The sequence below is a fragment of the Macrosteles quadrilineatus genome, unplaced genomic scaffold (genome assembly GCF_028750875.1).
Source record: "Macrosteles quadrilineatus isolate MER2022 unplaced genomic scaffold, UCM_ALF_1.0 Scaffold_9__3_contigs__length_116548681, whole genome shotgun sequence".
Taxonomy (NCBI): Eukaryota; Metazoa; Arthropoda; class Insecta; order Hemiptera; family Cicadellidae; genus Macrosteles; species Macrosteles quadrilineatus.
This window is the reverse complement of record NW_026542602.1, coordinates 99,164,327-99,177,316: the sequence shown is the minus strand read 5'-3', so window position 1 is coordinate 99,177,316 and position 12,990 is coordinate 99,164,327. Positions and strand designations below refer to the sequence as shown.

The window sequence follows — 12,990 nt, the reverse complement described above, 5'->3', positions numbered from 1 at the left end:
TTGTTGCAATCTTACAATAATCTAACAGGAAATATTTACGGAGATCTGTGCTAGGCTGTGTGCAACATTGCTTCTTAGTATTGCGAAAGTGGCCTGATTATTCACAATAGAGCCGTGAGGCGTCGTCACGTTTAGGCAGTCACTACAGACATTGTATGTATGTGGAGTCTTCCTACACGAAAACACCACTGTGATTTCACAACGTAGGTTGAAACATGTACTTGTAAGAACATTGATTTCGGATAACGCGTCTACTTTAGTCCCTTTCTTTTGCGAAATTTGAAGCCTGTTATATGCTTGTGCGCCAATGCTGACTAATTTATTATTGTTAAAAAACGTAAACATGTTTTATCGGGTAAAAACAGAGAAAACTGTTGTTTATATTATAAATTTAATTGGTTGAAATCCCAAAATTGAAAATATTGTTGAACAAACACTAACCAATTGTAACCAAAAACAACCCTATACATTCATAAGGAATTAATTTAAAATTATTTAGCAGACTCATAAAGATTATGCGTATTTAGGGAATTTCCTTTGATGTATGTAAAATCAACCAGATTAAACTTTAATTAAAACTAATTCAATCCTTAATCCTGAACTTGCTCACCAACGTACCATTACGTATCACTTGCTTTTTTGATGGTTTGAAAATGTTACAAAAAACATACATTAAACACATTTAAAAACATTTTTTATACTTTAAAACTAATACCTTAACTAAAGAATCAACTGTTGTACGTATCCAGGGAACACGAACATTCTTATTCAATTCAGCACTCGTTTAGCATAGGCCTACTCTGACATACACAAATTACGTTCCTTTCTTTTTGAACGAAAACAGCTTTTTAATTTTTTTCCAAAGCTTGCATACAAGAATATTGCATACAAGAATATATACTAGAATATTTGTCCGCTCACTAGCTCATTACTCTACCGCCTCGCCAATCTTAGCACCTCCACATGCATGCACTCTACACATAACTCTGATCGTGCGGTTTCCAAGTGCCGTCCCCTGTTTATGTGGGAGAGGTGCCCGCCATACCGCAGCTCCACTATTTTACGACGTATAACTCGAGAACGCGTGTTTCATGCTGATTTCAATTTCAAAAGACTTCACGAACCGCGTCTGAGTTACAGCTAACTGAGTTACCGATAGTTAGGGTCGTGTAGTTACAGGGCACAATCGCCGGTCCCATTGTTATGTATAGAGGTTGAACCATTCATGTTTGGCTATTGGCGAAAACAAGTTTGTTCCTTTCAAGAGTGTGAGTACTGTTTACTGTGAATTTATGTGCGATTTCTGACACCACGGGTATTTTTACGTTAATTTGTTGAGGAACGTTCAAACCTCTATACTTGGTACTAGGCCTATACCAACCAATACCAATGGTTGATAGCATCTTAAAATACATTATGTTCATGGTATAATTATTTGTTACCCAGTGAAATCAGTGTTTTAGTTTAGAAACGACACGCTTGGGATCAAACCGACCATGTTAAGACGTATACCAAGGTGTCTTTATACGTTAAAACCTAAAAATGCTAAAGCAATCCCAGAAACAAAACTAACTGGAACAGCTTTCCAAGCAAATAGGATAAGAAGCGTGCTTGCAGTATCCAAAGTCGATACTTATGATTATTTTTGTGCTTATTAACACCGTTTGCATTTTCAGGTTTTTTGTACAGAAACTGTCCAAACTGTGGTCATGCAGCCATCCAAAGTCAACTTTGTCGAATAGAATTTAAATTAACAGCTCAATGAAAGGTTATAATTGAACCGACGACCTCAGTTTTGAACATGTATGTGAACACTCCGCTACCCAAATAATTTTATTACGACCACTCAATCCAAATGGTATTGTTTTTAATTTTAATTCATCTCATTGGATAACTAACTAAAGGTCTTCTATTCGAACACACAAAAAGCAAAAACTCATCGGGTTGATCCTCATTTAACAAGGCGAATTCACATTCAGGCTTGGCTGGGACCTGGAAGCCCGCCAAACTTGCAAATATGTTCGGAGAAGCCGGGAAATCGGCGGGAGAAACGTTCAGTCACCACTTCTGCGTAGTGCCGCGATATCGCCTGCGCTGTACTCGGTAAAGTTGTGACGTAACCAGCAATGCACATACAGGTCTGCGGATCATCCTTCCTGCGAAACTGACTGGCTGAGGCGTTCGTCGAATAAGGATACTTTTAAACTGGTTAACACGAAATTACTGTACTGAGGTTTAAATTAAAGATATTCAAGATCAGAAAAATGACTTCAGTCACACCGATCTCAAACGAATAACTCATTTTCTGATAAACAATCCATTAAAATTCACTATGACAAAATTATACATACAGTACAAACATACTTCCTCTTTTATGGATATAGATTATGAAAATACCACTGTCTCCATGGCAACAAAATTTGATCGGTCACGATGACAACAAAATAAAATATTAACTTCTCTCCACGGTAGCTTAGGAATTATTAATCACTCTCCATCCAAAAACACGAACAAATTAAACACATCTCACTTACAACAAACACAAAGCATTAATTCGTTTAATGTCTACAAAAACCGTCAAAGTATGCAACAATTTCACATGATGCAAGTAATCCCTCACCAATCCAAAAATTTAGCAGTCATTTGAGTAGGCCTACTTATCAAGAGGTTTCCTTCAAATGGCATTACACTACGATCAAGTTAGCCTCATCCTATTATACCGTCTAGCCGCTAGCCTATTATAGGGCTTCATTGATTCTGCATTACCATAGCCTGAACAATAGTCTACTGTAGCATGCTTTGGGACACTCTACAAGTACGTGTAATTCGATCTATATGAATTCGATTTATCATTGACTTTTGATGCGTGGACATACCTCTATACTATAGACATGGCGTAAACAATGTTATGCAAGTAGTCGAATGAGCTTTTCATACCGCGTGCAAATTGTAGTTCAGTTTTTCTTCCAGTTTCAACGATATTGTAGTTGGCGAGGACATAGACGACGATTAAACAATAAGTTGTCTTTCATTATAAATAGTGTTTAAGATACTAAGCAGTATTTTATAACTGTACACTATTTCGTTGGCCTTAACCCTTAACGCAATGTTTAGCTGGAGTTTTGAGCTAAACACTACCTACAACTAACCATCAAATTACTTATACTACAATTATTTATTTAAAATGCAAAGTAAAAAATCTTCATTCCGTTTTTTTAGTATACCTACTCTACATTAAATACATTATTTTGGCAATCATAATTTGATGGGCATAAGCAAAATGTATGATATTTTTCTATTAAGGGGAGTCGCTACTGAAACTAGTGATTTTTAATAAAATCCTTTTAAAAATTATCATATATACTTTTTTAAGTTCATTTAGTCTTAGAAAAAGATTTACTGCCGTTAAAGTAAAAAAAAAAATTTTTTACATACTTTTTGGAGTTTTTTAAGTTTTTTGGCGGGAAAAAATGGGGTTTTTTAAATCTCTTATAACTATTTAACTACTGAACCAATTTTATTGTTCGATATCTTATTTTAAAGAGCAAGGAAAGCACATACTTTCTGTGCATACTCATGTTATTTTCTCAATTAGTTTATAAGTTATGGCTTCAAAAATAAGTTTTTGAAAAATTTATAGGTTATAAATTTTTATAATTTTTTTTTCATGTACTTTTATTTACCCAATTACAATATCCATGCACAGAAAGTTGATTTATAGTATAAACAATGTGTGGTAAAAATTTCATTCATATAGCTGCAATAGTTAAAAAGTTATAAGAACTTTTATATAAAAAAAAAACAAAATTTTAAAGTCGCGGAAAACAGCGGTTGAAGTTTATACGTTGGTTTATACTAGGCCTAGTTGATGCCCCAAAAGAGGTGTGCGCGCTTCACTTCAAATATTTTTTTCACAGTGAAAAAAATATATATTATACCAAATGTTATGTTTTTCTGAAACCTTACAATCCATAGAACAAGATAAAAAAATAATAAAAAAAATCAAGTTTTTACAAAATTGGTAGTTTTTCAGTAGCGACTCCCCTTAAAATGTGTTTTCAATTTGTACATTCAAGCTCTAATTGATTTCTACTCAGTAACACACTTTATTTAGTTGTCATCGTGAACAATAAATATTTTGTTGCCATGGAGACAATGGCATTTATAAAATGGTAAGTATTACTGTAAATAGAAACGTGTACATACACTTGTTCTTAAAATACTGAAACAGATTTAAAAAATATATAGATTAAAGTAGGAAGCCGCACTAACTGATTAAAATATTTTAAGAAATATGCAAAAAAAGGTTCTAAATATTTTTTTTATCTACAAAACTTTATAATTACGAAAAATACATTTAAAATAACAAAAATCAACAAAAGTTAGAGCAGAGGAGAAAATCTGTTAACAACAAAACTGTTTAGGTAACAAAAACCAAAATGGAAATTAAGATTTTGAGTTTAAGAATAGCATAACAAAACACAATACGAATTTCCAAATAAAAAAAAAACCATAACATTTTTTTATGAAAGTTTACGAAAAATACATTTTAAAATAACAACAACCCTTTACAAAATTATAAAAAAGAAAACAAACCAGACTACGAAATAAGGGGTTATGTATAAATACCAAACACAAGTTTTATTCTAAAATATCAAATAGTATACTTTTTAGAATTTAAAATAACTAAAGTCAATTAAAAATATAGTTAAAGATTCCCAGTCACCCATGAAGGTTTTAGGTGCAAAACCCACTACAAAAATTAGAGATAAAAATAACAAAGTAGTGTTTTCAAGACGACCATAAACATTTTAAGCGGGTGTACACAAACGGTGACAGTTGGAAAAGTCCGACTACAAAGTAGTGGCAGTAAAGTTAAATTTAAAGCTCGGCGGACCTTGAAAGCTCCACATCTCGGGCAAGCGTCCAAAGACCGCCGAGTGGATTACCACGATATATGACCGGTCAGACATTATGTCCGCGTCCCCGTCTAACTTTGGAGGCCCTTGACTTTACAGTCCCGCCGGAAATAGTGGACCAATATAGTTGTCGTATTGTTCTGTGGGGGACATTTTTATCTATTATTTTCATTTTCATTTATATTTTCCACGGGAATGCCATTTACAAAATACAATCAGTTAAGATCATAATAAGATTATATAAATACAAAACATTATATTACAACAAAACAACATTTTATCAGCAATTGCATCAATACAAGCAATCAACAATAACAGCTATAAAACTATGACATAACAATATTAACAATAGCAATGCAGAATGACCATGAATAACAATAACAAGGCATAAGAATATTAATAACGATAACAATGATAATAAAATGTATGTCTGAATCGTTTGGTAGGATGTCTGAGTTTAATTATTATTACAATGGTATGCATGAGAAAATTTGTTTAGGTCTTTGACTTAACAGTCCCGTCGCAAAGAGAGGTCTGACCTAGTGGACGATTTGAGTTAGCAAATATTACATTTTTCTCGCAGCAATCGTATACTATTAAACAAATGTTGAGACCTTTGAATTAACATTTTTTTAAATATATTAAGGGTCCGACTGTATCGGCGGGATGCGTGATAACTATTTAGTTAGCATTTAAGGGCGCACAATACATATTGTGTATCTTAGTTTTAAACATTTAAGAAAACTCCGTAGGTATTTTATTTAGCAATTTTTTCCTAGGTATATTTTTCATACGTTAGGTAGATTTTTGAAATATATTCATGGTAAGCGTATGCCGGATTTCTCCAGCTGTCAGCGCATACATCCGCACACACGGGCACGAGCGCGGGTTGCGATCACTGCCAAAATTTACCGAAGGTCAGACGGGTTCGTTGCTACCGCTATTATATTTTACACCGACAGATTTCAACGCCACAGTCAAGGCCTTGACTATTACTATTATAGCTCGCTTGTTCTACCGGTCGATGAAATATTAATAGAATATTTAACACTTCCGAGAAATACAATCTTGAAATTGAAAAAGAAAGTCAAAGCAAATACATGAAAAAATTATGAAACGATGAAATAATGGGGTTATTGCTACAAACTTGTATTTTATTTTAAGACGTGTACTAAGGTCCCAAAACTTCACTTAAAGAAATAATTAAGTTATCTTCGATATTTTTTTACAATTTGTAAATGTATGTACGCGTACGGTATACTTGGGAAGAATCACTGTCGTAATTAAAGGAAATTGGACTGATCTCTTAGAATTTTTCAAATCGAGGGTGTTAAGCTGTCAATGTATCAGAGCCCAGAAGCTGTTCTAGTTAATAGAAGAAAAACACTCCATTGAAAATGTGTAGGTAACATACAAACAGAAAAATGTTAATCAAGGATCACATTAAGACAGAAAATAAACTGAGGGCACAAGATCCACTGTAGGTACACTGTACATGAACAAAAAATAAGACAAAATAAATTTGTGTTCAAGATTATTCTAGTTTTAGGACTTTATACGTTTTTGGTACCAAATGAAATTTACATTATCTGACCGACATTATATGCAAAATGAAAAGTTTGTTAGAAAATGTAATATTACTTTTAGAGAATTTTATTTTTATACAAATGTTAGTCAAAGCCAATATGATTGCTATAAAAAATATTAAGTCTTCACTTAAAAAAAGTAGTCGCTGTTTTTTTTGTTTTTTTTTGTTTTTTTTTGTAAACCCTAAAAAACCACAGAGAAGAACTGATTCAATGAAAAACTAAACAAACTGTCCTATAGAAGTACGGACCACCCTTGAAGATCAGTAAAATAGAATGTCTTAATGTCTACTGTGTATTTCTTGTTTTACAATTTTTTTACTATTTTGACCAAATACAACACGTACACACTATTTATTTTCCCGTGTTTTTTTTCTTTTTTTTCAGGGCAGTAAATGTAACCGGATGCAACACCCACATCTACTTACATCAACCAAAGTCAGAGGTAAAACTGTAAACAATTGTCTAACAGTTCATTCAACTTCTACTACATCACAGTGCCGCTAGTGAACTGTCTAACATCAATTACAGGTGTTTAACACAGGTAAACGACCTATAACGCCTCACGCATAGCCGCACGCCACTCTGCATATAGTATTATCCGCAGTCGTATACTTAACATATCCCTACAGTATATATACTTGGGAACACATATCCGCTGTTTAAATTACTTCTCTATGCCGCAGCGTAAATACTTAGCAATACATATCCGAAGTGTATACTAAGATTTATCCACGCAACCATATTTTAACGGATACTGATAGCAGACTAATACATTGAAAATATGTTACAGTGTTTCTTGTCCGATTTACGATAAGGTGAGCTTATGTCGACAATATATTCGACCCTTCTGCCTAACCGTAACTTATTCTACGACTGATTCATAATTCAACCACACTCCACAGTACAAATTGTCATTACTTTTGAACACCACACTGGTGCATAATATAAGCTGAATAATAGAGGATGAGTTTAATGTGATATAATCTGTGTGGATTTGTCATTGACTACGACACCCCGATTCTAACGTAATGTTTGTTTTCACTCAGACTACCAGAAGCTTGTGGAAAATTTATTGATTTTTTCCAAAAACCAACAATCAAATTTTAATAGTTTAAGTTGAAAAAATTAAGACTGTCACATTTTTTACATATTTTTTTTAAAACTGCACCTGAAAACTTTACGAAATTTCAAAAATATATCGTCAATATCTTTTAAGATCTACATTTAAAAAATACAATTATTTTTGTAAAAGAGCATAGTTTTAATTTTTTTCACCCACGAAACTCCATGAACTTAATTACGGAAACCCCTGTATAACTTTATTATATTTCCCGAGCGCCCCAACCTATACCAAGTCGGGTTTAACGACTGCTTCAGCTTGCTAACACATTTGTCCTCGTTTGGTGAGGATAATCAATTAAAGCTTCATCTCGACAGACAAATTACTGGCGGCAACGTTTGGTCTGTGAATTTAATTTTTTCTGAGATCCAAACAGGAAATAAGCAGACGTGTAGAAAATCCACGCGATAATTATAGTGCGGTAGTATAAATTATACTTATTTGATGTTAAATAGTTTTTTAACAACTGGATTGAATTTGGATTTTTTTACAATTGTTAAAATGTAAACACTAGCAAAAATGTATATGTGCCTTCAATTAATTAACATTTTTGATTTAAAATTAACTTTTTAACAATGTATTTAACAATATTGATAAATTTAGTTATTCTATTTGGTACTAAAAATAGTATGTAAATAGTTATTCCATTTGGTACTAAAAATAGTATGTAATATATACAAAATACTGACAGCTCCTTCAGTCATCATAATTTGTAAAATAAATTTACACAAAGAAATAAATTACTACTGACTATACATGCAGGGTCAATATATTTTTGACTTTGTCCATGGTATTATAAACTTAGTGTAACAAAAAAAATACTGTAGAACCATTCAAGAGTACATTTAGATTGCTTCAAATACATCCTAATCATTTAATATAGTTTTGTAAATACTTTTAGCATATTACCATTGACTTTATTATAACAATGTCGACGAATAAATTTTTTTGAAATGATGTATTTAGCCAAACTGAATTTAAATATAAGCACAGAGTAGACACATACTGAAGCAAACGAATGAATTAAAATGTTTCAGGAAGGAGAATATTAGAACCCAGTGGCCCTTTCTTGAATTGTTCGGGAATTCACTCGGGTTTTGGTGGTACTTTGTTCTTCATCCTAATGGATTCTAAAGCCGTAAATAGAGATTGAAAATTGTTCAAAATGCATTGCAGTTGCATATTAAACTTGTATCTAGATAAACGTCTTCTGCCATGTATGTATACTGAAGACAACTATCCCATAGCATCGGTGGTTCAGTGGTAGAATGCTCGCCTGCCACGCGGGCGGCCCGGGTTCGATTCCCGGCCGATGCAGATACATTTTGTCCAACCGATATTTTATATTTTAAGTCATTGAGATGGCAGGATATTTTTCCACTCGTTTGTACATTTAAATTTTTTATTTTACTAAAAAAAAATAGAAAAAAATAAACCAATCTAGTTTACTTCTCTAATTACTTCCCAAGCAATCTGTGTGTTGAAGTTTTTTATCCAACGCACGATGTTAAAAGATATGCCTTGTCTCGTATTATGTCTATGTTATCATGACCTCCACCCTCCAGCGAACTCATAGCTACTTACTACGTACAGCAGATTAGACTGACCGTGGACCTCCTTCGTCCGATTGTATCCTCTGTCTGTTGTACTCGTCGTGGAACTGTTGTAGCTCTTCTACCAGTCCCTGGGTGACCATCTTGTCTACCCTAGCGTCCAGACGACTGTCCAGGGTATCCTAGGGGACAACAGCCATAGTTAGTTACAGAGGTCCGGCCCTGGATAACATATCTATCCTAACATCAGTGGCGGGTCCAAGGGGGAAAACTCCCCTCCAAAAATCCTTAAGAAAATATTGAAAATTCCCCTGTAATCTAAGGTATGGTAAAATCAAGGGAAAAGTCCAAATAATTGTTATGGTTCGAAAATGATCCCAACTGCCCCTCATCAATGCGCTTTTGCTTTTAATAAATGCTCCTGCTTAATGAACCTGCTGGTCTTAGTAACAAAACTGTCAACGTCAACACTTATCGTTCAGACATCTTAAACCCTATAATATAATAGTGTGTCGGCGTCATAATCTAAACTTATATGATACAGTATGTGAACATTAACAGTACGACCTGCAGTTTCTGCAAATATATTTATTTTGCATTACCGTACCCAGCAAAAAAAAAACTAAATTTTACGTCTTCGAATTGCGTTACAACTGTACCGAGTAAAGTCAAGAACCGAAATAGCGATAAAATCATCGACTAATTTAGCAAACGTGCGAAATGTCATCGACTCTCGGTTTGAACGGACAATAAATTTAGACTTCCTCTCTCTCTGGCCCCGAAATACCCAGCAGGTCAGAAAACGGCGGTCGTTAACCCTGTGTGTTTTACTACGGGATAAATGACAAGGCAGATCCGTCAACTGTAATAATACAATTATAATAACCATAATTACGATGGCTGTGGACTTCTACTAAAGAAATATGAAGCGGTTGCTGTGAAAATACAAGAGGTTGATCACCAATCGCCAACACAATCCTATGTTTTGTGTGTTTTTGGGGGGTCGTTTGGCTGATGAAGAAAGAGCGTGTTTCTCTCAATGTTATACTTTTTTTCTCGTTGTTATACCGTCCATTTAACACGTACCTGAAAACGTAAGGTAAACGGATCATCAACTAGAGTGTAATTTAATCAGCAACATATAGAACTTCAATTCATCCAACAATTCGTTGGACTTATTTGTATTTTTAATGTGTTTTTTCATAGTTGTAAAAAAGTTGGCAAAATTCCCTACATTAAGACAAAATTCGACACGACAGTCAGTGACTAATGCCTATGTAGCATTGACAAAATGGTGTTTCTATTATTTTAGAGTTAATTCTATGAATTGTGCTTTACTGTTTGGCTATATGACTAACACGTTGTTCTTTATGATTGCAGTGTTTTATTTGGTTAAATGTTGAAATAACTAGAAACAAATTGTAAACAAAACACGACCTCTACAGTGCACCGGAAAGAACTCACAATAAAACTGTCTTCAGCTGATCCATAGGTGGATGCGAACATTTGAGAAATCTACTAAGGGAGTATGTTTTATAAATGCTATTGCTTAAAATTTTGCAATGTAACCAAAGGGCAAATTTGATCTTAGTAAAATTCACCCAACAATAACAAAAAACCAACATCAGCTCACTCTAACAACCGGATACGAAACACCACATCAAACCAGTCTTCAAATCTTTCAATGGTCTACAAGTACACTTGCAGTATCCACAATCATTGCTTGAAACATCCACGAACGTCAACATATTAATTTCCAACAACCGACAACACTATTAAAATCCAACGTATAGCGACCCAACGACGACGGATCGATTGAGTTAATGGCTTGGACTGGGCGATGTTTGCAATACAATCGGTAAAGTGACAAGATCACTTGAGACGCGATTGCCGATCACTTAAACACTTGGGACATTGACAGACGGTCAATAAGTAATGCGATTTATGACAATGTGTTGTTCTGGTAGCTATAGTGACATTATGCCTGAGCATTAGAACTGCACTACTGGAAAAAAGTGTTTTGAGCAACCAGTTAACTAAAAGGAACTTTGGGGAAAAAAACTTTAATCACGAGCTACGCATGTTGTCTACAGCTTTGGTATGTATTAACTTATGTATTCAAACGCATGTAGTCCCTACTTAAAACATTGAGTTTAGGATTGTTGTGGATTAGCTTCATTATTGAGGTGAAGGTATTAAAAAAACAATGTCTTTGCTGACCGCAAAACTCGTTTCGAAAAAAATACTTTCCAATCAGTTATAGTCAAGAGTCAATGCACTTTGGTTAAATTTAAGCGCATCGATGTCGATTTTCATATTATTGCTCTGTATAAAGCAATAGGTAATTTGCCAATGTCAGTATGACATGTTATCCAAACGTATTTAAATTTGTATTTTAACAATTAAGCACCAACAAATTGCAAGAATTAACATTTGACTGCATATTCAAAAATTGGTATTAAAATTGTGATGCTTTGTCTAGAATTGTTACTAATTGATAATATCTACTTAATCACTAAATTGTAACGCATATAGCAAAACAATCTTTTGCTTGGACTATGAGGGATAAGTTGAAATGGGTTTGTAATTTTGTACCGGAGTCTCATACAATGCACACCACCAACAAAAAAATACTTCGTCAAAGTAATGCATTTCGGAACGGTGCAACGATTAGCACTAATCACTGTAATTGGGTACAATTCATTAGCACGGGGTGTCTCGAGGCGGCACGCGTGCCTTCCGCTAGTTGCATACTTCCGGTGTAGTCTGCAGCAAAGTGCAATTCTACCACTGAATTACCAGATCACTATCTACCTGGATCACGAGCTGTAATTTGGTTTTTGCATATTGAAAACGCCATATTATGTAGATGTTTTAGGATACAACCACTAGAAAATGTTGGCGTGAAGATTTAAACGTGGACGTTTAAAATCAAAGGGACTGCAAGGTTTCTATAAATGTGGATTTAGAATCTAAGTTGAGTTTCAAACAATTTTAGTCACAGCAAAATCACATGTTATCAATAAATTGGTCATTGTTGAGATTAGAACCTGGTACTCGAGCACAGAAGTCCTGCAATCTACCACCCCCACTAGACTAGCCGTCAGTAGACAATCCTGTTCAGCTACATAATTCAGACTTAATAAATTCAAGGCTTGAGTTTTTATAGTAATTGATACTACTCAATTACCTAAATATTTCAAAGTGTTTACAAAAAATATAAATGTTATCATGATATATAACATTGGGACTCATTGATACACATTAAAGAGGCTTGTATAAAAAAAGTTAAGATATGATTTTGTAAAATGTTTTTTTTATATATAAGGTTCACACAGTCCTATAATAGGAAGTACAGGATTCCCCATAACAAAATTAAAAATTGTGTAACCCTTGAGATAGTTGAAAATTAGTGTCTAGAAATGTTTACAATATTTCAAACTAGTCAAGAAAACATAGTCTGATTCTGCAATAAATAAACATTTAAAACTGCAACATAGAAAATGTTTGTAATTTGTAGAGTAAAACAAATATTTTAAACTAGCTTTTTTAAATTTCGTTTATCACACGTGTTATGTAAAGCAACTCGGGGAAATATTAACTAATCTTTATAAAACCTTCCCAGTCGTACAGTCATAAAAAAACTATAGTTATATACTAAGGTGATTAACAAAAGTTAATATTCCAATTAATACAAATAAATTCTGAACTATAATACCCAATCAGAACGCAAATATAGGAGTTATGAGCAGGTCACTTAAGTGTTGAAAGGACAAAGTGTCCCGCAAGAGACGAGATGGACAGTTAAA

The 12,990-nt window shown here is 33.8% G+C and overlaps 1 protein-coding gene and 1 non-coding gene across 2 annotated transcripts in view; one reads left to right on the top strand and one right to left on the bottom strand.

Annotated features, from left to right (window-relative positions):
• Positions 1-12,990, bottom strand: part of LOC129004421 (tRNA dimethylallyltransferase-like) — a 152,190-nt gene that overhangs the window by 25,374 nt on the left and 113,826 nt on the right. Inside the window, exon 5 of the mRNA XM_054433001.1 lies at positions 9,236-9,363. Coding sequence (XP_054288976.1) covers positions 9,236-9,363 — 128 coding nt within the window. The remainder of the gene's footprint in view (positions 1-9,235; positions 9,364-12,990) is intronic.
• Positions 8,875-8,945, top strand: Trnag-gcc (transfer RNA glycine (anticodon GCC)). The gene has a single exon. It is a non-coding gene; the product is annotated as a tRNA-Gly (tRNA).